This window comes from Anolis carolinensis, chromosome 3 (assembly GCF_035594765.1).
Source record: "Anolis carolinensis isolate JA03-04 chromosome 3, rAnoCar3.1.pri, whole genome shotgun sequence".
Lineage (NCBI taxonomy): Eukaryota > Metazoa > Chordata > Lepidosauria > Squamata > Dactyloidae > Anolis > Anolis carolinensis.
Window position 1 is genome coordinate 98389504 of NC_085843.1, and position 27179 is coordinate 98416682.

General features: G+C 39.5%; 1 protein-coding gene across 14 annotated transcripts; it reads right to left on the reverse strand.

Moving 5' to 3' along the window:
- Positions 1-7976: 7976 nt before the first annotated feature.
- LOC100566798 (uncharacterized) lies at positions 7977-26768 on the reverse strand. Of its 14 annotated transcripts, none has more exons than XR_010004275.1 (10): positions 26540-26768; positions 18636-18782; positions 17539-17684; positions 16001-16084; positions 15786-15860; positions 14041-14130; positions 12326-13097; positions 11987-12187; positions 9117-9240; positions 7977-8230 (listed from the first exon to the last, which is right to left on the reverse strand). XR_010004275.1 is itself a non-coding variant. In XM_062975226.1 (10 exons), exons 3-10 carry the CDS (start codon positions 18733-18735, stop codon positions 8199-8201), a joined length of 1500 nt encoding a protein of 499 aa, XP_062831296.1. In that variant the 5' UTR covers positions 18736-18782; positions 18869-18940; positions 26553-26765; the 3' UTR covers positions 7977-8198. The 14 variants fall into 14 exon arrangements, 13 of the variants coding, with proteins under 13 accessions (XP_062831296.1, XP_062831291.1, XP_062831297.1 ...); XM_062975226.1 differs by lacking the exon at positions 9117-9240 and adding an exon at positions 18869-18940 and having other exon boundaries at positions 26553-26765; XM_062975221.1 differs by lacking the exon at positions 9117-9240 and adding an exon at positions 18869-18940 and having other exon boundaries at positions 26540-26765.
- Positions 26769-27179: the final 411 nt, after the last annotated feature.

The following is a 27179-nucleotide window of genomic DNA, read 5'->3' on the forward strand; positions in this document are numbered from 1 at the left end:
CTTGATGTCAACTGCGCTAAGCATATCCCAGCTAAGTTGATCTTGTTATCCTTAGATTTCCTGTCAATCTTGTTTAAGTGGTCTTCCAACTCTTCCAGGTGCCATAACTTAGAGGCAAATAAGGTTGTATTATCAGGGCCCAGACGAGCATTAAAATCTCCTGTAACAATTAGTTTAGATTTTGGGAAGCGTGATTCCAACATTACTATGTAATCTTCCAGTTCCTCCCAAGTGCGGGTAAGCTCTAGCTTTTTGGGGCTGGGGGGAATATATACGTTGACCAGGAGTATCTGTGTAGGCCCATATTCTATGTGACAAGCCATAGCTATATGGCTGCAATTGTCAGCTGATTTGATTTTTGCCCCAAGGGATGTGGACAGCAGAATGGCCAGGCCTGCTTTCGGTCGCCCTCTATCTTTTTCCATTTTAGCCGGGGAGTCAATTATAGTGTATCCGTTGAAATCTATAGGCCCTTTACTCCATGTCTCCTGAAGCGAGATCACATCAAACTTCCTCAAAAATTTGCTTACCCCTTCCTCTTTACTTCTGGTCTGCCATCCTGCTATGTTCCAAGATAGACAGTTCAGGTTAGATGATTTTGTTTGCAATGTTTTCACTTTTGGGACTGTTGGAGGTTGCGGAATGATGGACTGGGTGGGACGTGTTTCATTTTTTAGTATATTCCTGACTAGTCAGTGATCACCCTTAGAATGGCTCACTGGTTCTGTTTGTCGCCCTCCTCTAGCCCTTCCATACGTCATGTCCGTCTCTGCTAGATCCCCTATGCAATGTCCTGGCTCAGGTTGAATTTTATCCCCCTTGGTCATCCTGCTGAGAAGCTCTACGCGTAGCAAAGTCAGTCTGTCTATTATTTCCCTTTGACTTAATTGTGGCAAGCATTGGAATGTTTCCAGCAGGTCACTTTCCTCATCTATGTATAGCTCACTAAAGGGTGTTTCAGTTATGAGCCAATTGGGCACTGATTCCAGCTGCTTTGCTAGAGGGAACTGTTTTAGAGGTTTAGGGGTATCTGTTAGATCTATGAGATTGGCTTCATTGCAATGGATTTGGTTAGACCTGGAGAGTTGTTTAGGTTCCTGTTTGAATAGTGGGAAGGGAGGGGAGCTGTTAATAAAGTACCGAGAGATGGACATCCCGAGCTCCATAAGTTTTTCCTTAAGGCAATACAGTTTGTTAGTTACTTGCTTGTTTGTACATGTTATAACTGCCCGGGCATGTGAGTAGTTGTAAAAGAGGTATTCTATCTGGGTTATTTCAGCTAGACTAATGACATTGCACCCCACAACTTCTAAAACCCTTAGAAGGTGGCCTTTCCGTTCTGCTGGTGAGAGGAGGCCCAGGGGCTTAGGGTAGTTAGAGATCACCAACTTGTTTGGCACAAGTATCATCTCCCAATCCCCCACATCTGGAACATCAAAGTTCTTTACCCATTTCTTTTCATTGTTGTCCTTGTTTTCCTTTCCTTTAGCAAAGACGGTTTCCCAGGGATCCTGTGTGACTTGTGGGTCTGCTAGTATTGCTGGGTCACACAGGAGGGGTGTCGCTTGATTGACTTCCAGGACATCAAGAACTGTTCTTTGCTTGATCTGATTTATTGATGTCTCGTTTTTAGATTCCGGTTTACAATTTATTTTGTCTATCTTATCTTTAGGGGGCTTCGCAGTAGTACCTCGATCTTTCTTCTTATCTGTGTGTTTATACTTGAGGATCTTTTGAGAGTTTAAATTTGATTGTTTTACTGTGGATGTGGCCACTTTCTTCCTTTCTTGATCTTTTTGAAGACTTCTGCATTTGTACTTTATCCTTTTGTGAGCCTTGCTGTGTTTGGGGGAACTTATTGTGTTGTTGTTTTTGTTCCTTGCCTTTTTTCCAAGATGCCCTTTTATGCTGGAGTCGTTGACCTCCGTGTCTTGATTTAAAGTTGGGAAGGTTTTCTCCTTGCTTGCTTCCTGTTTGACCATAAATTGTGTTATTGTAATCAGGAGGGCATTGGTTTCTGCAAGGTAAATCTTTATAGCCTGAATATCAGCGTTCAAACTGGTTAATTGATTGACCAGATCCTCTGCAATGAGTGGTTTTTTGAAGGCCTCTGATGTTAGATTTGTCTCTAGATCGCCCTCTGTTATATTCATAGGGACCTCCACCACGTCTTCATTGGGGGATGTTAAAACATGCCTCCTGTGCCCTCTCCTACTATCCAGATTATCCAAATTGTCAGTAGCGAAGGCAAACTCCTCAGCAATACTTATGCCTGAGTTCTCATAAGGATTAAAAATTACCCGACAGTGATCTAGGGTCCAGTCGAGAGGCGAAGCTGAGGGGGTGTTCTGTTCCTGCTCCAGCTCCTGTATTTTGACTATGGGAGAGAAGTAAGTTTTTATCTCTGTTTGTTTTGTTTTCTTTCTTTTCCCAAACGGGGGAGATGAGATTAGCGGAGACAGGGACTTGTCACTGTTTCTGTAGGTCTGTCTTGTTCTGATTACCATGGTTCTTTTAAAATGAAGTCACAGAGTCTTTAAGCAACCAAGAGTTTTAGGTACTAGTTAATAACTGTTAGTTGGTATTTGATAGAGATTGCTGCAATGACTTTGATAAAGCACGCCAATATATCTTGATATGTTTTAATACTTGGCCTTTATCTGCAGTCCTTATATCATCTACTGTTTTGTTCCTTGCAGTTTGTACCTATTTAGCAGAGATTAGTGCTTTGAAAGAGCTCTGAAGTAAAACAGCTCAAAGAGTGTTCCTTGAGTCAGCAGCCTTGAGTAGTAGAGGGCTCTCTGCTTCCTAGTATGTACTCCAGGGTAGCAGCCAGCAAACAAAAGGAGACCAGGAAAAAAAAAGGTAAAAAGTAAAAAAAATATTTTAAAAAAACCTTTGGAAAACTGGAACACTGCAAGCCATCCAGCCAGCCGGGAAGAAAGCAGTTTGAGGCAAGCAGAGATTCAGCAATGTGATCCTCTTCTTACCTTCCCTCCTTCAAGGGAGGCTTAGGCTTAGGTGTTTTCCAAACAGTTGCCGATAAAATCTTTAAAACTGCATTAGCTTCATATGAACAGTCTTTAGTAAAAGCAAGGAGTTCAAGGGCAACAGTCTTCAATTAAAATTGAGAGTTTAAGATAATATAAAAGCAATAAGATAACAGCTTCAGAACTTGCCCTTGAGCACGGCTGACGCTGCTCCTCCCGTTTCTCCACCGTTTTCCACTTCAGTGTGCATTTTATACAACTGTGAAGAAAGGGCCTCATATAATCCAGTTCTGAGCAGATAATATAAGATTAGAAATATACAGTAGACTCTCACTTATCCAACATAAACAGGCCGGCAGGATAAGTAAATATATTGGATAATAAGAAGGGATTCAGGAAAAGCTGATTAAACATCAAATTAGGTAATCGTTATACAAATTAAGCACCAAAACATCATATTATACAACAAATTTGACAGAAAAGGTAGTTCCATGTGCAGTAATGCTATGTAGTAATTACAGTAGAGTCTCACTTATCCAACACTCGCTTATCCAACGTTCTGGATTATCCAACGCATTTTTGTAGTCAATGTTTTCAATATATCGTGATATTTTGGTGCTAAATTCATAAATACAGTAATTACTACATAGCATTACTGCGTATTGAACTACTTTTTCTGCCAAATTTGTTGTCTAACATGATGTTTTGGTGTTTCATTTGTAAAATCATAACCTAATTTGATATTTAATAGGCTTTTCCTTAACGCCTCCTTATTATCCAACATATTCGGTTATCCAACATTTTGCCAGCCCACTTATGTTGGATAAGTGAGACTCTACTGTACTGTATTTACAAATTTACCAGTAAAATATCACAATGAATTTGAAACACTGACTACAAAAACATTGATTATGAAAAGGCAGACTGTGTTGGATAATCCAGAACATTGTATAAGCGAATGTTGGATAAGTGAGATTCTACTTTGATATGAAATAATTTCTAGGATAGAATAATGCAGAACAATATAATCTCTAAAACCAGGACAGTAATAAAGAAATAAAGAAAGTAAATAAAGCAAGGAAATTGGAAATTCCACAAAGGAAACAATCAGGGCCAGCTAACACCTCCCAAGAAAGGATTCTTCCAGAAAGGAAGCTGAGAAGGCAGTGAAGCACTATGTATTACCAAAGTCCTTATTATTACTATCATTACTATCCTTACTACTATTATTATTATTATTATTATTATTATTATTATTATTATTGTGTTGCGGTCAACCGTGAAAATGAATACAATCTGGCTCCAAGTATTCAAAAACACTAAAATCAGAATATAAAAAAATTAATGTGGTATAATAAAACAGAACAATACAATCTCTAAAATCAGAACACTAAATAAAGAACAACACTCTGAAAATAGGGGAATTCCACACAGAAAACAATCAGGGCCAGCTAACACCTCCCAACAAAGGATTCCCATCATCAAAGTCTGGCCAATCCTCTGTTTTCTCAGGGCCACAGACAGTAGAAGCATATAAAATATCGCAAACACCACCACTCTGAAAACAAGGTAATTCCAGACAGGAAACAATCAGGGCCAGCTAACACCTCCCAACAAACAAATCACTCAGGGAGGAAACAGCTAGGCTTTAAATCTGCAAGGCCATTACATCCTAATCATTTTTCCTAATTGCAGCATTCATACTTGCCTCCAACAGACAAAAAAAAAAAACAATCAGAAATATTGCATATTCACAACCTTTAGGAAATAATGTCCCCTGATGGCACAGCATGTTAAAGCGCTGAGCTGCTGAACTTCTGGACCGAAAGGCTGCAGGTTTGAATTGGGGGAACTGACAGAGCCCCCACTGTTAGCCCCAGCTTCTGCCAACCCAGAAGTTCAAAAACATGTAAATGTGAGTGCATCAATAGGTACTGCTCCGGTGGGAAGGTAACGCCGCTCCATGCAGTCATCCCACATGACCTTGGAGGAGTCTACGGACAACGACGGCTCTTCGGCTTAGAAATGGAGATGAGCACCAACCCCCAGAATCATACATGACTGGGCTTAATGTCCGAGGAAAACGTTTACCCTTGACCTTAACTACCACCAATTCCTCAATACTTTATTTCCCATACCACCATTCTTCGCCACAGCAACGCGTGGCCGGGCACAGCTAGTTATATATAATGAGATTTGAGCATCTGCAGATTTTGCTATCCATAGGGTATCCTGGAATCAAACCCCTGTGGATACAGAGGCACCACTGTATAGATTTCATTTTAAAATTGCATGTCCTTAAAGATGTTATATATAAATAATTTTCATTAAAATGAATGGCTTATTCCCCCCCCCCCCCCCCCGCAAAATTAGAATCTCTTGTATCACTGAGCTGCGTTTAGCTGCTGCTCATTTTAGCACAACTGAGAATAGTGTCTGTTGGGCTGTATTACTTTATGTACTTCTTACTGTGAGAATGTTTGGGATTACAGTTGATTAGATGTTTTGCACCCCAGCTGGGTTCTTAAACTATTATATATGTTCTAAAAATTGATCCCATGCTATCCATAGCATGTAACATATGCTTTCAAGTAATATCTAACAAACACACACTCTTAAAATCTTATGAACGTACAGAAAACATTCCAGGATTATTTTTTGAAGCCCTGTATGGATCTCTAAAATAAAGTCAGAAAAAAGAGGAACAAAGCTAATCTTCTCAGTCTGGATGTACCCTGTATTTGTTTTTCAACAAATTTGCTTTTGCCCGTCGCCCCCCCCCCCCAAAAAAAAACATTCATTGTAATTTTGTACCAAAGCAAATATTTATTTATTTATTTACAGCATTTATATTCCGCCCTTCTCACCCCAAAGGGGACTCAGGGCGGATCACATTACACATATAGGCAAACATTCAATGCCTTTTAACATAGAACAAAGACAAACAAACATAGGCTCCGAGCGGCTTCGAACTCATGACCTCCTGGTCAGAGTGATTCATTGCAGTTAATTGCAGCTGGCTTGCTCTCCTTAATAATAAGCAAGCATTCATTATTTGCTATAGATTGCTGTGGCTGGCAGAATTCCACTTCTTCCCTTTAGTATGGAGATCAGAGGAGGAACTATAGTACTCTGAACAAAATGACCTCAATTTCAATGTATAAAAATAACGCATTTCTTATATTTATGTTAATAGTGTGCAGTACTTCTAATAGACAAGATAACAAGATGCTTTACATTATCATAACAAAAGCTACAGTCAAGCTCTCCCCGCATCTTATTCAAGTAGATATCATACTTCTCTATCCAACAACCAAATCTATTTTTTTACCCGAATCTCAATTTCCCTGTAGACCTTCTTCAGTACTTAATGTTACTCTTCCATTCGACACAGATCACATTAGTACTATTTAATACACATGCATTAAGATCCAGATTAAATACTGCTATCACATAATTATAAAGCATGTCCTAGACATCTTTATTGAAACTGATTTTACAGTGCAACAAAGAAGTATTCTTTATTTACTCTGAACAAAGAAAAAAAGTGCATTATCTTTACAATTAGGCAATCCTTCTGGAGATGTTACCCTATTAACTTACTACATTTTAAACCAATATAAACTGGTAATAAACTACAATAAACCATCAGCTGAATATAAAGTGCTAACTCACGGAAGTATTTGGAATTAACTTCATATTGATGGTATTTAGATTAGAAGCTGAGAACATGAATAGCAAGTCTTAAAAGGCTTCAAATCCAATGGTGCAACTAGGTAAGTAGCCCTGTTATGTGCCTACATAAGAATAAGACACTATCAGCAGGAGACAACCGGTTTAGGCAGACATCCAAATACAGTAGAGTCTCACTTATCCAACATAAACGGGCCGGCAGAATGTTGGATAAGCGAATATGTTGGATAATAAGGAGGGATTAAGGAAAAGCCTATTAAACATCAAATTAGGTTATGATTTTACAAATGAAGCACCAAAACATCATGTTAGACAACAAATTTGGCAAAAAAAAAGTAGTTCTATACGCAGTAATGCTATGTAGTAATTACTGTATTTATGAATTTAGCACCAAAATATCACGATATATTGAAAACATTTACTCCAAAAATGCGTTGGATAATCCAGAACGTTGGATAATCGAGTGTTGGATAAGTGAGACTCTACTGTAGTTCATTCTATGAAATTGTCTCAGTATACAGCTTCAGCCCTCATAAGTATTTCAAAATATTCAAATTTAAAAAAATTGAAACTATCTGGAAGTTTAGATATTTGAGTGAAAACTAACAACACTAAATTGTGTAATTTAATTGGATTACAGAAGATTTGCTTTTCATCAAAAATTCAGGGTGGGGGGAGAGGAAATCTTCCATTGCTTCTTGAACTATGCACTCTCCCCTCTTTTGGGGACATTTTAATATTATTATGTCTAGAATAAGATCCTCAAATGATTAATAATCTACAGAAAAATGAAGCATAACTGATACAGGAAGGTAAAAACCCCAGCCCTTACTCTGCTGTGCTAAATTTTGTGTTGTTAAGAGTGTTAAAATACTTGAAAACTTGAAAATGAACAATTGCGCCTTGGAAAGGGTCCATTGTTTGAACCAATAGCTCGACATATGAGACTGGATCTATACTGCCATTAACTTTATTATATGGGCCAACACTGAACACATAATGCAGATTACATGGCAGTGTAGATACAATGACATTTGGTCTTGCAAACCAGCCTTTTATATAGTTATATTTCAGGAGGACTTCACAGAAGGCTTTTTACACTTTGTGAGAGCAATGTTGTTTCAGGCAATGCTTCGCTCTAGTTGCCATCTGAGGCCCTTTTATGGTTAAATCTCAGGCTGCGTATTGTACTGTTTATAGCTGTAATGCATGTTTTCCAGTCATGTCCAGCTAGCCTCAGATCAGAAAATGGGTAGTTTTGTTGCAGAAATTCTAATAACAAAAGACAAGCTGCAAATTATGTGTTTATATTTGTTTATGTCCACTTAGATAAAAAAAAAACATTAGATATATATACTGGCTTACATCCAGTGATGATTCAGGCTTGCTGTCTGAATCTCTTAGTTGATCACATACCTCTGAGATCAACAATTTTGTTTCTGGTTTGCTTTTCAGCTAGTTTGGCTACTGAGTTCATTTTCATCATCATTACCAACTACTGATGTGTCTGGAGTGTCAGGGAGATTCTCTGTCCCTTCCATGATTTCCTAAGGAAATAAAACAGAAAACTTATATATGGCTAAAGTTACACTTAAAATTTGTACCTGTTCTGATTTACAATCAAATTCAACTTAAGAACAAACTTACAGAATCTATCTTGTTTGTAAGTTAGGGATTGCCTGTATTTGCTTTGGATAGCACGGGGAAGGGTTGGCACCCATTATGTTTGTTTTGCTGTCTATGCCTCTATTCAGAAGATTTCACCTCACTTTGTCCCTTTGACAGAAGTAGATTTTGAAAATTTTGGCTTGTGGAAAGAAAGCTTGACGATAATGCTTCAGTGGAGACACCTTTTCTCCATGAAAACTCTTTGTCAGGAGTGGATTTCCCTTCCTAGGGGCAGATTTCTCTCACTTCCTGTTGTCTTAGCCCTGTTCTTAATTATGAGTCATTTGTAAATCAGATGTTTGTAACTCGGGGACTGCCTTTACAATGTTTTCAATAGGTTTGTGCCTGAAACAAAGTTTCTGTATATTGAACTATTAGAAAACAAAAGTGTCACTATATCAGCCAGCCATGCAGACAATTTTGGAGTACTGTATTTTGGATTTTGGAATTCCAGATAAGGGATGCTTTAACCTATATTAATTTTTGACTTAATGCAACTGAACACCAACAACCCTACCTAAGCTTTGACATTCTATACTGATTTATTTACATTGAAAAAATGTTTCTGCAAACTTAAATTGTGTGTTTTAACAAGATGCAGGTTCCCAAGCCCCAAAACATCTGAAAGAAAAAGAAGCCAGAACTGGACCATTTATTTTACTTTTTTTCTGTATATAAAGCCTTGGTCCTTATGCCCTTCTAAAGTTGTACATCCCCATTTGGTCAGGAAATTCTGTATTGGAGTTGACATATAAAAGGACTTACTGGTCTTTGCATTTTTTTCATTTCGTAGGTAGCGGATTATATTATTTATACTTGTAATACAGGCTTTCCAGTCCCTTCCATTCTCACTCAGATCATACTTTGGGAAATACGTTGTAAGGGATTTCTACAGTAAAAATATAGGATTTTCATTCGTTAATGCATACAATTGAAAGTTTGCTTTCTTTTTGCAATTAACAATGAAATCCTTTATTATTTTGAGAACTAGTGTAAACTATCATTTTAATGAAAAGAAAAGGTTCCTATAGCCTAGTCAAATGGCTACTCTTTCTGCTTTGTGTGATTATGGTCAAATATGACCGGAGTATTTCAGCAATCAAAGTGGTTGGACAGGTGGGACAGGACAAGACCTCAGAAAGGAATGTGTCAGGTCACGTTTGATATACAATACACACAAACACAAGAATCTACTGATGTAAATAATCGGTACTACTGGGTATTGATTCCACAACCAATTATATTGGAACTATGAATGCCAATGGCCTCTAAATATCCTTCAAACAACCTTAAATGTTACTGTAGATTCAAAGTATCACTCAGTTCTATGGAAGCAGACCAAGGGCACTGAATGTGGAATAGCTAAAAATAACTTTCTGTGATGAAATAAATGAACACGGGAAAATACAGGAATCCTCCAAGGTTCCATCTTACCCCCAGGCTCACATCTACATTAAACCACTAGGAGAGGCCATCTGGAGTTTTGGGAGCAAGTGTCACCAATATGTTAATGATGCCTCTCTCTACTACCCCTTCCTACCTCATCCCAAGGAAGCGGTTCTTGTGCTAAATTGGTGTTTGGCAGCTATAATGGATTGGAGGGGGCCAACAAATTGAAGCTTAATCTAGACAAGACAGAGGTGCTCCTGGTAAGTTGAAAGATCTATAAATAAGAATTCAGCCTTTGTTAGAGGCGGCCACATTCCCCCTGAAAACACAGGTTTGCAATTTGGGGGGTACTTCTGTATTTGACTCTGAACCTGGAGGTCCAGGTATCAGCAGTGACAGTTAAAGGTAGTGCTCCCATATTTGGAGAAGTCATATCTGGACAAAGTGGTACATGTCTTATGTGGACCTGCCTTCCAAGAGTGCTCGAAAACCCTTAGTTGGTCCAAAGAGCGACAGCCAGGTTGTTAACTGGGGTTGGTTACAGGGAGTGTAACGTCCACTTGTTGCAAAAAGCTCCACTAGCTGCCAACCCATTTTTGAGCACAACTCAAAAGTGCTTGTTTTGACCTATAGAGACCTATATGACATGGTCCAGGTTATTTGAAGGACAGCATCTTTCTCAATGAAACTTTCAGAACACTCATTTGGAAAGGGCTTACTGTCAAGCTTGTTTAATGGGAACAAGAACGAAAGTCTTTTCAGTGGCTGCTCAGACTCCCTTCGGCAGAGGCCCCCAAAACTAAGGCATGTGGACTGGATGTGGCCCTCCAAGGTACATACCTGGTCCCTGGCCTAAATTTTAGACTTAGGATTGCCCTAAGCCTGAAATGACTTGAAGGCACAATCCAAATCAACTTCACTATCTCATCAGCCAAAACAGTCCCACACTTCCCACTAAAATACTGGTAAGTTTATGTTGGTTAAAATTGGTCATAATTTTAAATATTGCATTGTTTTTTCATGGGTGGTGGTGGTGTTGCACTACAAATAAGATATGTGCAGTGTGCATACGAATTTGTTTATGGTTTTTCCAAACTATAATCCGGCCCCCCAACAATCTGAGTCACAGTGAACTGGCCCTCGGCTTAAATAGTTTGAGGACCCCTGGCCTAGTTTTTGCTTGCTTTTCGTAGAAAGGGGAAAACTTACTTCTGCCTTCGGGCATTAATGGGATGATGAGAGGCAGATTTTTGGGGATGGTGTGACTGGGATTTTGGTGTGGAGTTGCATTGTAATATTTTAATGGTTAATGATTTAAAATGGCACAAATGGTTTCATTTTTATACTATATTTTGATTTTAACGCATTTACACTGTTTTAATTTGCATTGTTTTATATCTATTGCTAGCTACCTTGAGTCCCTAAAAAATGCAGGATAAAATTAAAGTAAATAAATAAAACAGTATTGACTAATACGACATAATTTCCAACAAAAAAGTAATCTTATCATCTTGTTATTTACTCACAGGCAAGGATTGAAGTACAAAAGCCTAGGATGCAATAACACTATTTTGTTAAGCACTTTAGAATGATATTTGATTACTGTATACAATTAGGAAATATCAGAAAGGTTCATAGGAGCAGTGGAGGAGATAAATCAGTCTTTTTATGGCAGTAGGTGTAATTAGAACACATAATGCCAGAACAGCTTTTAAAATGGGAGCATAAAAATGGACTGACACATAATTCTTCTAAGAATTTTATAAAATAAAGATGGAATTATATATTACTTTGCTAGCAACTGGCTGCAAGTTAAAGGGAATATTAAAGTAGAAATATCTGCAAGGGAAAATTGAAGGAGCTGCTTGAACCTTCTGGAGAAGAAATGACAGTGAAAGAATTGCAATCCTGTTGTTACTTGCTTTGGCAATGAGGGACTTCCAAGAACCCTAAGAATTTGCTCAGGTTTTGCAAAGTCAAGACTGTAGATTCATGGAATCAATCCATCTGTAAGAAGGACTTTCTCTGTTCCTACTGCCTTCTACTTTGCTGGGTATTACTGTCTTTCCTAATTATTCATGTGATTTCAGGATGTGGTCTTCTCCTGAATATGAGCCCTTTCTTAGTGTTAAGAGACAATATTATGGAACATTATGTTTGCCTGCTGATGTATAGTTTGGCCCAAAAGAAGGAAGAATAATCGAAGACTGAAAAAAGCAGCTCTTTCCCCACACTGGGTGACATACCTCTTATTGCAGCTATCTTATTAGGATCCAGGGTCCTACGCCCTTGTGCTTTTGTCACAATGGCACTGTACGCTAATGTTTCTTTAGGGAACAAGAGTCGGACTAAGGAGCTAGCAGCTTTCCAGGGTCTGGCCTTTTGTTTAGCTTCTCTCAAACTGCTTCTAAGGATGTTTATCTTCCGCTTTGGATCACCCACAAACTCTGCATGAAATAAAAGTATCAAAAGAACATTAAAACAAAATTACATTCTGACCACATCAAATATACTACATGTTACATATCAGAATTGTAACATAAACAAAAGCAATATTCTTACATAACAAATTTGCTGAAACTTACCAAAATCATGATTCAAAGAGGAAGAGGGCTCATTACTGCTCCTATCTGTATATTCAGATGAAGTTCTGGAAGTTCCGGGCACGCTGTTTCCCCCCAAATTAGTTTCAAGTGCAGGGACAGGGGCTCTCCTTTGAGATGAGAAAGCTGAAGATGTCACATCAGAACTGTCAAGTGCTAAATTTGCAGGACTAGCTTGTGATGGAATACGTGACGCCCCACCGGCTGTGCTGATTTGTAGGTACAATGAAGAACTGGAGGCTATTGCTGGACTCACAGAAGCTGAAGGCGAAGAAGGAAGTTCACTGAGAGTATTTATACTTCTAGGTAACGCTTTGTTGGTTGCTATCAAACTGCTTCTCTCCAAACTAGCTGGTGGTGGTGAAGGCATCACTGATGAAACCACAGGGGATGCTGTTACCAAAGATGTTGCAGGAAGAAGATTTTCATTGACTAGATCAATTTGGGAAGGAAAATCGGGCATTTTGCTGGCCATGCTACATGGGGAACACAATGAATGAATGGAAACTATTTTAGGGAGGGGTGGACTCTGACTTGGGGCAGGATGCTGTGTCTCAGGTTGAAGAGTGTATGCATCCGATGCAGTTGAAGAGCTGGACAAAATGTTGGGCCTTTGTAGTCTAGCCTTTGTGTGCTGGCTGTAATTTCTATCTCTGTGAGATGAGATATGACCTAGCCTCCTTTCTGTGGATTTTTGAATGTGGATTTTTCCAACAGGAGGCCTACTAGAACTGACTGTAAATCCAACTGGCTTCTGAAAATGAATTTCAAGAAAAGTATTAAAGGAAGAAAAATCCAACCATGCATATATTAACTTGTTTCCAATTAATTAAAAATCTTGTTTTTATTAGAGCTGCAAACTTCACAATTCTGCGATTTAAATAAATTTGAATCTATATATGCATCTTAACTCAGTGATATTCCTATCTAAGAATTTTAATCATGGTCTTTAGGTGCCTTAGACAGTGGCAAGGCATTTAAAAATGTACTTTTACACATTTTCTGCATTCTTGTGAATCTGCAAGCTTTCCTCAACTAATTCACTGTGTTAAAAAGGTAAAATGTATTTATTTATATGAATATTAGCAACGTTAATATACAATACTTTTCCATTACTAGACACAATGTTTATATTGTGAAAACAAAAGAATCTTACATTGTGTTACAAATGCATTGCATCATTGTGTCACTCCAAAATATATACAATTAGCTTATTCTAGGGAAGGATGGAAAAAGCCCTTGGACCAGATGCAGGCTTATAGCACATTTCTGTGGACCCTGAGCCCTTCAACAAATCCCACAAAATTTTATCTTTTGAAGTGAATCAAACTGTAAACAATGTCCCTAGAGGCCTGGGGTGGTGCACATAGCAAAAAAAAAATACAGTAAAGTTCTAGTTAACCGACTTCCGGTTATCTGACCTTCCATATTATCCGATGTGCCAGGCCCTTTGGAGGCGCCCTGTGCGCATTGCTAGGCAACAACGCTTCCCTGAACCGGCTTGTCGGGAGGAATAGGGCCTCTCTACTATCAGTCAGTTCCGGTTATTCAACATTCGGCCCACCTGTTGAATAACCGGAACTCTACTGTACGTGAAAACAAACACTGGAGATGGCTTCCAGTTTTATTATAAATGACTAGGATAACATTTGGAAAGCACATAAAAAGAGTCACAATATCAGGAATTTAACATTCACCTGTTTTAGATGTGTGTGTTGCATTTCTGAGACCATCTGATGTAGACTATCAATCTTCTTGTCCAGTTTCTGAATGGCATCATATGTGGCCTGGAAGCATAAAAAGGTGAAACAAACCAAATAGAAAAAGGAATTCAAAGCCAAACAATATCAAGGAAAGAAAGTTTGTGCTCTAATTGAAAGAACCCATTCTATGCTTTTCCTGCTTCTGCATGCTTGTGTGTTGGGGTGGTGGGTGGAGCTGTCTGAAGAGACTGACACTGGGCTGTTTCTGCAGAAGGGGGCTTCAAGCTTTGGAATATAGCTTTCACAGCTTTGGAATATGGTTTGTAATCCCCATGTCCATCTTAAAATGTAGCAGCAGGAACCAGAAACCCAGATTCTGCAGGAAAGCAGGAAAATCACATTCAAAGCAACCCTGACAGATGGCCATCCAGCCTCTGTTTAAAAGCCTCCAATGAAGGAGACTCCATCACACTCCAGGGAAGAGAGTTCCACTGCTGAATAACCCTCACAGTTAGCAAGTTTTTCCTAATGTTCAGGTGGAATCTCCTTTCCTGTAGTTTGAAGCCATTGTTCCACGTCCTAGTCTCCAGGGCAGCAGAAAACAAGTTTGCTCCCTCCTCCCTATGACTTCCCCTCACATGGCCATCATGTCGTCTCTCAGCCTTCTCTTCTGCAGGCTAAACATGCCCAGCTCTGTAAGTCGCTCCTCATAGGGCTTGTTCTCCAGACCCTTTATCATTTTAGTCATCCTCCTCTGGACACATTCCAGCTTGTCAACATTTCCCTTAAATTGCGGTGCTCAGAATTGGACACAGTATTCCATGTAAAAGTCTAGTGTGGCATTAAAGTTAGAAGCTAAGCCTGAGTTCTCTTGTTCCTGGTTCAAGTTAAGCTTTGATTTTGGACTTAATATATCCTGGAACTTTTCTGTTTCTATTCATGTACTCCTGTTCAAGTGCTACTAGTTATACCTTTCTGATTGTGGACTTATGATGTGTCTGTGATTCCTGGCTGTTCCTGGGTTTTGCCATCTCTGGAACTTTATGAGACATTTGGATTATTATTTGGCTATCACCTTTTGCAGCTAAACTTTTTGGGATTATGTATCCTCTTTGGTTATTCCTGATTTTTAATATGCTTATATATATATATATATATATATATATATATATATATATATATATATATATATATATATACATACAATAAACTGTTTCCCTATATTCCTGGGCTCTTGTGTGGTGCGGAGGTCATAGGGGTTTCCAAGCCTGGAGTGCAACATTAATCAGGACTGTTGTTGTTGTGTGCCTTTAAGTTGTTTCAGACATAGGGCTTTCCCAAGTCTAAAGTTTAGGGTGGGGCTCCAGTAAATGACCTTGGAGGGCCTTATCTGGATCCTGGGGCTAAGTTTGAGTACCCTTGATTTAAATCAATTCTGGGGTAAAAAAGAGTCACTGCAGATGAAAAAACTGAGGCATTAATAACAGTGATGGGGATATCTAATAAACAGCTTATTCACTCAATAAATTTCACATGCACTGTAAAATTTCAACACTGCTCTCAGAATGGCTACGTTATTGCATGTAGGTAAATTAATGAAACCTGTGCTGATACAAGAACTCTGCTCAAACACGAGTGGAACTGGGTCTCTTGACTAGGGAACTAATGACCTCCTTTGTAATACAATTAACTTCTACTATTGATAAGAACTGCATAAACAGTGAAAGATGGTACAATACCTGGCAATAATTAAGGACCTCCATAAGAATGTTATCATGATCTGCTGAATATGAAGCTCCAGATACCACGTTTCCCTAGAATCAAAGACAAAGAAAAAATATAAACCTAGTCATATGACAAATTGGAAAAAAAACATATTTTTAAAGGTTCTGAAATTTAAAAGAAGGTTTGACGACATAGCAGCCACCTTCATACCAACAAGCTGTTAAAATACCTTTGGAAGCATACATACACCTTCATTGGGGTCATATTCATAAATAACACTTCCATCTTCATATTCAGGTTCCTTGGGTTTCCTCTAATAAAAATATCAAATAAATTAAGTAATAATTTATATGGCAATTCTAATCTTACAATATTGTTTTCATTCACTTGGATCACTATGAAAAAATCCATTTAGCTATAAAAGTGTTACTGAGAAAAACAAGGTTCACTGGTGCCACATAGTGGATAAAAACTGTAACAGAAAGCACCACATGTCACAAACAGTACTTATTAGTACAGTACTTATAAATAAACCCATGCCTTTTATTTGTGTTTTTGAGCCAGTAATCAGATGAATTATATTTTTCAGGGACAGACTGTTTTTGATCTTTTATTTACATCATGATCATCATTATTCCCAGGCTATTCCCCATACACTATTATTTTACATTTATAAGCCACAAGGCAAGGCTGAATACACAAGCTTGTAACAGTTAAGATACAACTGACATGTGCTAGGTGATTTTGAATGTGCACGCTTAAAAATACCAGCAGGAGCACAATGTGACCCTTCTAAATTCAACTTTATTTACAATGGTCAAAGAAACCAGCAGGCACTATTTTCTCTACTGGCAGACCTTCTTCTAGAGCAGGGGTCCCCAAACTTTTTAAACAGGGGGCCAGTTCACGGTCCCTCACACCGTTGGAAGGCTGGACTATAGTTTTATAAAAAAAACTATGAACAAATCCCCATGCACACTGCACATATCTTATTTTGAAGTAAAAAAACAAAACAGGAACAAATACAGCATCAATGTTAATAATAATCATAATAATAATAAAAATAATAAAGAGGGTTGGAAGAGACCCCTTGGGGCATTTAGTCCAACCCCCTTCTACCTTTGTGCACCAAAAGCATAAGCAAAGCACCCCTGACAGATGGCCACCCAGTCTCAATGTTGATAAATAATGATAATAATAATAATAATAATAATAATAATAATAATAATAATAATAAAATCACACAGTCCTAAATGCTTGGGAAGTGTTTGACTTGTGATTTTGTGATACGAAATCCAGCATATATATCTCGTTTGCTGTGTTATACTGTGCCCTTCTGTCAATAATAATTGTCAAAAGCACTTGCAAAGCAATAATTAAAATACCATTATAAACAAGCAAAGCTTTGGATAGCTTGCACCAGGCGAGGGAGGAGGTGGGAAAGGCATGCGTCTTTCCTTCCTCCCTCATACTGCATGTGCCTTCCTCGGTGGAGGAGGAGGAAACTGCTGCCACAGGGGCGTCTTTCCTTCCTCCCTCATACTGCATGTGCCTTCCTCGGTGGAGGAGGAGGAAACTGCTGCCACAGGGGCCAGATAAATGGCTTCGATGGGCCGCATGTAGCCCCCGGGCCTTAGTTTGGGGACCCCTGTTCTAGAGCCACAAACATATATAGATTGTTTCCTCATAAGCATCATTTATTCAATTATCTTTTTGTTACTTGCTACTGTGCAATGTTCCCAAGTATAACCTCTTGAATGCACTCACCCCTATTAGAGAGGGAGCAAGTTGTTGCCTTTTATGTAAATAAATTGATTCTGCTTGTTCTGGGTTGTGACCAAGTCTCATCCTTCTGGCAAAAAGATCATCATGTAAGGGAACTAGATCGTCCATGTCCATCAAATTGTCATTATCTGATAAAAATGTGTTTTTAAAGTTAGTCAGGGCATCTTTACAAATTAAATACACCTGAAATAAATAAATAATAAAGCAATGTGTTGTCAAAGGCTTTCATGGCTTGAATCACTGGGTTGCTGTGAGTCTTTCAGGCTGTATGGCCATGTTCCAGAAGCTTTCTCTCCTGTCGTTTCACCCACATCTTTTGAATCTCTCAGACAGGAAGAAGCCAGGGCTTGAGGCCACAGGGCAATCACATACTAATCAAGGTGATTAATTACAACATCCACACCTGCCTCCAACAGACCAGAGTTCTTTCTCCTGCCCTGGACCTTACAGATATATAAACCTCCCTTGCCAAGTTTCCAACATACTTCACAACCTCTGAGGATACATGCCACAGATGTGGGCGAAACATCAGGAGAAAAAGTTTCTGGAACATAGTCATACAGCCTAAAAGACTCACAGCAACCCAATAATAAAACAGGCTGCTCATCCGTTATTAAATAGTACATTTAGATATCAAATACATTCATTTTGGCACCACTTAACATAAAATGTACTGCTTTTGATTTAAGAGTACTGAAGTAACACTACAATGCAAAACACTCTATTTTGAAATGTGCAAATATATAATTTACTTTGTCATATTTGCAGTTCAAGCATGATTTTTTTTTAAAAAAAAAAACAATATCCAATATATCAACAAAAACCTTTTTCTGATGGTAAAGATTCCAAATTTGGACTTAAAGTGATTAGGGAGAAAATCCTGAAACCCACTCCCATTTGTTCATGTCTGCCAAGACATTCCAAACTATATAATTCCCTTAAGGTCCAATTTTGGGACTCATCTTGAGTCTCAATTTGGGGGAAGAAATGTAGCATAAATAAAGCTCCTCCCCCTCTTAATGAACATTAAAATGAAGAAAAACTAGAACAAACTTCTGAAATGATGTAAATGTAATCACCATACGCAAGCTGAGTTACGTAAGAGTCACCAAAGTTCAAGTGAGAGTTTTGGTCCACAGATCCTTGTGTTTCAGAACCACTTTTTGTATTCTCCATCATCAATTATAAGGGCACTGGCACATGTTCAACACTTACTGAGATACAACCTAAAGTATATAGCAAGTGGGAAAGATAGATTAGGTACTGTTAATAGAAAAGCAGTTTGATCAATAGAAATGGTTCTATATCATACCATGGCAACAAGTATACTATTATGCATCCCATTTAGCAGCAGTTCCTGAAACAGCAGGCTCCAGAGAGCTACCTGGAAAGATACATTTTCAGTGCAAAAGCATCAGTCCTTTGGGAGCAGAGAGAGTAGCAAATATCTTGCCATTAACCACTATAAAAGCACACTATGGTACTTGTACAAGCTTACATTTTTACCTTTAAATCAAAACATCAGTTGGTTTTTAAAAAGTGGCTACAGCTATTTTTTCTGGTCAGTTAGCAAATTTAGGCTCAAACAAAACTTAGGACAGATAGAAAACTGTTACACTACTGTATACAGTTTCTGCAGATTTTTGAAAAATAGTCTCCAGAGCCAACACATTTTGCAATAACCTACAATATAATGACCTGCAAGTTGGGCAGGCCAAGTGCAAGTTTCTTTTCTTTTCCATTTAATACTTCAGAATTATCAAGATTTCTCTGAACTGACTTAAAGAAAGATGACAACTATGTCCTAAAAAAGTAACTATTACAAAAACCACTTTTTTATAAACAGCTGCTATTGAAATATAATCTATGTGCTCTTTAAGATCTGAAATCAAGTTAGTACTTTTAAAAAAGACTTTCAGAAAGTTTGTATTTCACATTGATAGTTTATGTGTGCAAGTGCATGTGTATATGCATGCTCACAGATCAACAGTTTAAAACATCAGCATACAAGAGAAAGAAATTCTGATTTGTAAACTTGAGATACCGTAATCATTTTTTTCTGTTCTTATGTGTTGAAGCTTTGAGTGTTTCTGAGGCCCCAAATTTTGTCTCAATAAAATGGCAAGAACCCCCTCCTCCCAAGAAGTTTATATTTTAGTTGGTAGACATCTAGACTGTTCCCTGTCACTTTGGGCTTGTCTACATGTAAATGTACACTGCAGATTTAATGCAGTTTGACACTTTAACTGCCATAGCACAGTGCTATGAAATCATGTGAGTTGTAATTCTACAACATCTTTAACCTTCTCTGCCAAACAGAGCTGGTGTTGCACTATAACTCAAATGATTCCATAGCACTGGGTTGTGGTAGTTAAAGTGGTGTTAAAGTCCAGATTCACCAACTGCTTTGATATTGTAAAAAACGTGAACCATCTTAAATCCTCCATGTTGTAAGTTCTCCTCTCATCAGTTTAACGTGAAAAAACTATTCAGAGCGCATTTTGAATTCCCTCCAAATTTCTGCAGTTGTCCATGTTTCTTTCCAATAATATGGCCACCTTGGGTCCCCCACAATTTGCCAAACTACTACTCCCCCCTCAAGGGGAAGGTTGCGTCATCAGAACAGGAGTTCCACATCTGGAAGATCATAATTTCACCCACTTGGCTTCATAGAATTCCACAACTGGTTTAGAGGCACATGGAGTGTGAAAAATGGAGGGCCAGCTTATCACTGGATCTCATCATATGAACGTTTCCCTCCATTTCTACCTCTTTCTACACACTTCAAAGACTGACTCCCTCGGCACCCATCAAAAGACACAGGACTGGTTGCTCATGGGACTCCAACTCCGCAGTGTGCAGAAACGCGAGGATTTCAAACAGTGGCATAAATTGACATGCCTTTCCTTGCACACAGAAATGCTGAAAAAAGTGTATTTTTTCTTATGATGGGAAGTGGTGGGCTTGTCTGAATTACTGAATCCCACCCATGGGAGAAAAACGGGATAATAATAATAATAATAATAATAATAATAATAATAATAATAATAATAATAAATACTCTTACGTTTCTGCCTGGGCATTCATGTGGTCAGTTTGTTAATATTCCTTGTGTTTCTATTAGTGGTTTAAAGACAGTGTGGATCACATTGAAATAAGTGTTTTTAAAAGTGTACCGGTCTCTTTTAGCGTAGGGCCTTGGCTCCCTTTGAGGGGCACATGCTTCACAGGAGGCATTATTATTTTTAAGGGGGGCAATTCAAGAATGGGTTATTAATAGTGAATTGTTATGGTTCTAGGAGCCTCATTCGGTGTGTGTGTGTTTATAGTGACAAATACATTTTGAAAATTAAAACCAGAATGTACAGGGTGATCAGCTGGTGACAATGGAGAATGAGAAAGAAAGCCAGCACATAGGGGATGGAGTGGAGAGAGGATAGTTACCTAGAGGAGCACAAAAAAGTGGACTACTTTCATTCCAAACATTCCCAATTCCCGAGTTGCTGTGAGTTTTCCGGGCTATATGGCCATGTTCCAGAAGCATTCTCTCCTGACGTTTCGCCCACATCTATGACAGGCATCCGCAGAGGTTGTGAGGTTTGTTGGAAACTAGTCTTGTCTGTTGGAAGCAAGTGTGAATGTTGCCATTGATCACCCTGATTATCACTGAATAGCCTTGTGTAACGGAAAGCCTTATTTTATTGGTAATTTTTGCCTATGTTATTTAATGTTGATTTAGAGATAAAAGTGGGCAGAAGTTAGCTACTGATGATTGGCCATGTATCACCATGGTAACGTAGCTGCTTCGGTAGAAATGTAACAATTTCTAAGCTAGTGAAAGGGGCGGAGCTAGCTGGAGGAGAAAAGGAGGAGATGTTTTAAAAGGAGTTATGTTGATGTTTCTAGTGAGGAAAATTAGAGAAAAGATGTGTGTGTCTGAGGTTCAGTTATGGTAGTCTCTAGCCGGGTGAGCTAGAAGGAAAAGGATCCTAGTTTAAGTTTGGGACTTCAGTTGGAATACTGAAGTAAAAAAATGACCATTATTGAGTCAGATCTGGGGTTTCTAGTGAGGAAGAGCTGAGGAAAAGGAATAGGGTAGAGACAAAGTTTCAGTCAAGTTGTTAATGTTGAAGAATGAAAGATATGGTTTATATTGTATATAAGTGAAACTGAAGAAGTAAACTATTGCCACAAGTTACGATTTTTGGACTAAAGTAACCATAAATAGTTCTCTGTTTTAAATAAAGAAAGTGTTTTCTGAGTGGTGAATTGCTCGACTTAGTATCAGTAGAAGATTTGTCTCACATATTTCCCCTCAGTGTCACATCATATCGTACATGCACCCGTACAGACTCAAGGGTTTATAGCTGGCAATGGCTGGGATCCTGAAAGAAGGATTGCCCCCTGCCTGTTTATGAAGTGGAACCTTGCAGCTTGAAAACCTGTTTGTTCCCTGTCTGGGCGAGTCCTTTGTTGGGAGGTGATTAACTGGCATTGATTGTTTCTTGTCTGGAATTCCCCTGTCTTCTGAGTGTTTTTTATTTACCGTCCTGATTCCAGACAAGAAACAATCAGGCAGGAAACAGCCAGGCTTTGAAGCTGCAAGGCTACTCAATGCTAATCAAGCTAGCCAACTGAAACATTCACACTTGCCTCAGACAGCAAAGAGTTCTTTCTCCCACCCTGGACTTTCCACAGATATATAAACCCACTTGCCTAGTTTCCAACAGACCTCACAACCTCTGAGGATGCCTGCCATAGATGTGGGCAAAACGTCAGGAGAGAATGCTTCTGGAACATGGCCATACAGCCCAGAAAACTCACAGCAACCCACTGGGAGATGTAGTTTTGCAAGGTCTCTAGTCTTCTCTGCCACAGAGGACTGTTGCCTCTCCAAACTGTAACACTCAGGATTCCCTAGCACTGAGTCACGGCAGTTAAAGTGGCTTCAAACTGCATTAATTCTATAATATAGAACTCCCTCTCAAGCAGAAAAATAAACAAACACACTCGCGTTTTCCACTATGAGGCTTGCTTCTGGCTTGCCAGCTAACAACCTCCTCACCATCATCATGTCACAAAAACACAAGAGTTTTCCTGCTCCATTAAGAAAACTTCTGTTACCACGGTTTTATACTAGCCAAACAGCCCGACCTTACAGGAACCGAGACAACTGAACTTCTCAACTCGACACTTTCTCTCATCTCAAAGGGGCTGGCTCTCCGCTCACAAGAAATAAGAACCACCGCTGACAGGCAGTCGCCCCAACCAATAGCAGGAAGCGGCACGCTCGAGCCGACCAATAGCTGGACCTCCTTTATTGGGTCGTTTCGAACGCTCGGCGGCAACTCTTAGATCTCGTGCGGTAATTGGGACAAACGAGGGAGCCGCGTCGGAGATTTTGCGCATGCGTACAAGGCGCTAAATGGAACCCCCGACTCCCGCAACACCTGTCCTTTCTTGCCGTTCGTACAGGCGCTCCAGAAGAGGAGGCGGGGCGTTGTTCTGTGCGATGCCATTCCTTTTGGATTGATTTGAGATGCTCGAGCCCTCTGCGAACTGATTGCTGAATTCAGTCCATAGAAGAGGGGTATCCCACTATAAAGGCAGTTCGCCCCCTCTGGTTTTAAAGAGGTTAAAAACTGTGCATACCACTTTAAATCCTGCGGAATTCTGGGGGTCGTAGTTTAGGGAAGTCCAGGACCTCTCTGGCTTATCATTTAAAGACCCCTCCCTTAAACTACAAACCCCAGAATTCTGCAGGAGGCACCCGCAGGATTTAAAGCAGTAGACACACTGGGTTGTTGTGAGTTTTCCGGGCCGTATGGCCATATTCCAGAAGCATTCTGTCCTGACGTTTCGCCCATATCTATGGCCATACCCATATCTATATCTATCCTGAGGTTGTGAGGCCTGCTGGAAACTTGGCATGTGGAGTTTATATAGCTGTGGAGTGTCCAGGGTGGGAGAAGGAACTCTTGTCTGAGGCAAAAGTGTGGCAAAAAAGTTGGCCAGCTTGATTATCATTGAATAGCCTATCAGCTCCGGGGACATGAGGGAAGCCTCCCACAAGAATGGTAAAACATCAAAACATCCGGGCGTCCCCTGGGCAACGCCCTTGCAGACGGCCAATTTTCTCACTCCAGAAGCGACTTGCAGTTTCTCGAGTCGCTCCTGACACGGACCCCCCCCCAAAAACAAACAAACAAACAAAACCCTTGCAGCTTCAGAACCCGGCTGCTTCCTGCCTGGGGGCATCCTTTGTTGGGAGATGTTAACAACAGTAAGCACACTCTTTACCTACTATTTTAAAAAGCTTCTCAGTGCCTACAGCCAGCACATGATTAAGTCAGCATTGGGCTGTTAAGCAAGTACTCAAAAACCACACGGTAGAACTCAGGTCAGCAAAATAATTTTGGGTGTCATTTAGTATAGAGTTTTGAAATCTATGTTCCAGGGCTTTTTTTTTTTTTACTTTAATTGATTTTTTTCCCACAGCTATAGAAGATCCAAATATTCAACAGCTATAACTTTCCCAATCTATTGTAAAAACCAGAATAGTGTTGGGATTTGAATATTTGACTAGCCATCTACACTACCGTATTCACAGTACAGTAATAAATAATACTAAATTAACAATACATTAAGATACAACTGTCAGAGGGGGGAAATGGTCCTCTTAGGCCCCATCAACACTGCCATATCATTTGATTTCTGGATCCAGATTACCTGATTTAAACTGGATTGTGTGAGTCTATACTGCCATATAATTCAGTTCAAAGCAGATAATCTGCATTCAGAAACTGGATTATATGGCAGTGTACATCTAGCCTTAATGTGCTTTCTTGCTTCTGCAGAGCCTTTTGCTTGCTACCAAGTGGCCAAGTAATTCAGTCTGACAGCAGGACACAGGTATGTTTTGACTAACTAAAATTAATGTATTTTAAAGGACCAAGGCATTGACATCTCTGGCCCACCCTCTGTTTGGATATCAGGCAGCATGCCAATGACTTAAATCAAGAAACAGCTTCCTAAGATCTACAGAGACACTCACAAGAACACCTCAGCAAGCAAGACTCCAAAAGTGGCAGGCTAAAACCTGGAACCTCAATCAGTGGCTGATACCGGATGAGAAACTCCCTCCTGGGCACCAGAAGACTGAGTGACTTGGAAGGCGCTGACCAAACTGTGTTCTGGGACGAGATGCAGAGGCAATCTTAAGAAATGGGGCCACAAAGTGGAGTCCACGACATGTGAGTGTGGAGAACAGCAAACCACAAACCACTTACTACAATGTGGTCTGAGCTCTGCCACATGCACAAGGGAGGACCTTCTTACAGTGACACCAAAGGCACTCCAAGTGGCCATCTTTTGGTCAAAGGAAATTTAGCATAATGCCAAGTTTTTAACATGGTGGTTTTTTATACATTCAAACTCTATTCTCAATTTGCTTCTGACACGACGATAATAATAATAATAATAATAATAATAATAATAATAATAATAATGGATTTTAAAAACAAAGTAACAGATTAACAAAATAACAGATTTAAAAAACGAAATTGCATTGAAAAGACTGCTCAGTTCCAGTTTCTTAGATATGGTTCTCATGATTTTCTATGGGTAAGCCAATGAAGACTGGCAGATGGCATATGTTGTGTAGCTCAAAAACTAGAGCTCATAGGGGAAACCAATGACATTTTGGAATCAGCAGGTCAAATATACCAAAAACATACCTAACCTTTAAAGCACCAAAATGTGTGTTGGCCAGTGTTATCCATGCCAAGTTTCAGTTGTCTAGGTTTCATAGTCTTTGAGTTGTGATGGAGACATGCACACATTCAATATCATGATCATCATTACAGATATTTTAGAAAAAAAGCTAATTGCATTTATAGAAGAGATTATCTCACTGCTGTGTTCAATGCATATATTAGGGATGGCCAACTGTTAAGGGTTAGATGGCTGCATTAGCAAACCTCATCCCCACCACCGGAGACCTTGGAGGCTTTATTTCCACTAGAATAAATGAAAGAAAGACCACAGGTGACATTTTGGCCATCCCTGGCATATATTAGTGAGATGTGAACTGCCTTTCCTTTGTTGCTGTTAGTTCAGTGCGTGCAGATCTAGAAGATTCACCCCCTTGTTTGCTCAAAGATGAGCAACTCAAAATAGAAGAATGCAAAACTCAAATTTACTCTTTTATAAACTGGGTTGCAATTAAAAAAAATTTAAAACTAAGATTATGGCAATCAGCCTGATTGACAACTGGCAAATAGAGGGAGTAAATGTGGAAGCAGTGACAGACTGTGTTTCTAGATGCGAAGATGACTGCAGATGAAGACTGCAGCCAGGAAATAAGACGTTTACTTATTGGGAGGAACAATGACCAACCTCAATAAAATAGTGATGAGTATAGACATCACACTGGCAATGAAGGTTCACATAGTTAAAGCAATGGTATTCCCTGTAGTAACCTATGGATGCAAGAGCTGGACCATAAGGAAGGCTGAGCGAAGGAGGATAGATGCTTTTGAACTGTGGTGTTGGAGGAAAATTCTGAGAGTACCTTGGACCGTAAGGAGATCCAACCAGTCCATACTCCAGGAAATAATGCCCGGCTGCTCACTGGAGGGAAGGATATTAGAGGCAAAGATGAAGTATTTTGGCCACATAATGAGAAGTCAGGAAAGCTTGGAGAAGACAATGATGCTGGGGAAAATGGAAGGAAGAAGTAAGAAGGGCCGACCAAGGGCAAGATGGATGGACGGTATCCTTGAAGTGACTGGCTTGACCCTGAAGGAACTGGGGGTGGCGACAGCCGACAGAGAGCTCTGGCGTGGGCTGGTCCATGAGGTCACGAAGAGTCGGAAGCGACTGAAAAAATAAACAATAAGCAGAGTTCAAGAAAATAGCAACTTCAACACAAACCAATAATGCAGTCACATTAAACCAATAATGCAGTCAATAATGCACTCACATATTGTCCATACATTTGATTCACACAGTTCTTCCAGTAGAAAATGTATCTCTTCCAGTGTTCCTTCCATGGACGTGGAGATAAACTTGCCAGCATCAAATGGGCTGCAAGTCAGGAGCTTGTGCTGAGTAGCAAGGATTCAGCAAAATCAGGAGCAAACATTCAGTAAGCCCAAATCATAGAACAAACACTCCTTAGTTATACACCTTTGGGAGTGGCTCAAACTGATTAAGCATAATTACTCAGCCCATGGTTTGCAATTAATCAGGGTGAGTCTTTTCCTCTTAACATACACAACTGGTAGCGGTCCCACAGAAACTTAACCATGTACCTTAATATCCTTTCCATTAGGGGCACTTCTACACTTGAATCCAGTTTGGAACTGGTTTGGAAGGAACCAGTTTCACTGTGCAGATGATCATATTGCCATGCTTAAAAATGGTTTGAGGCCAGAAAGGTGATTACATTGAACATAGAACTGGCCTCAAACTGTTTTACAGGTGGTTATTTCCATTCCCTGGAGAGATGTGTATTAGTGTAGTAGAGGCATACAGAGTGGGGAGGAGGGAAGGGAAAGTGACCATTAAGAATGGAAGTAATCTCGTACCCTCCCAATGCCCCATGCTGCCCAGCTATACTC

Coding starts and splice junctions, on each gene's coding strand:
- LOC100566798 (XM_003218868.4), bottom strand. CDS start 18,735: ATGATGGAGAATACAAAAAGTGGTTCTGAAACACAAGGATCTGTGGAC. Junction 17,685..18,635: donor CGTAACTCAGCTTGCGTATG/GTGATTACATTT, acceptor CATTTTTATCAG/ATAATGACAATTTGATGGAC. Junction 8,231..11,986: donor TAAGATAGCTGCAATAAGAG/GTATGTCACCCA, acceptor TTATTTCCTTAG/GAAATCATGGAAGGGACAGA.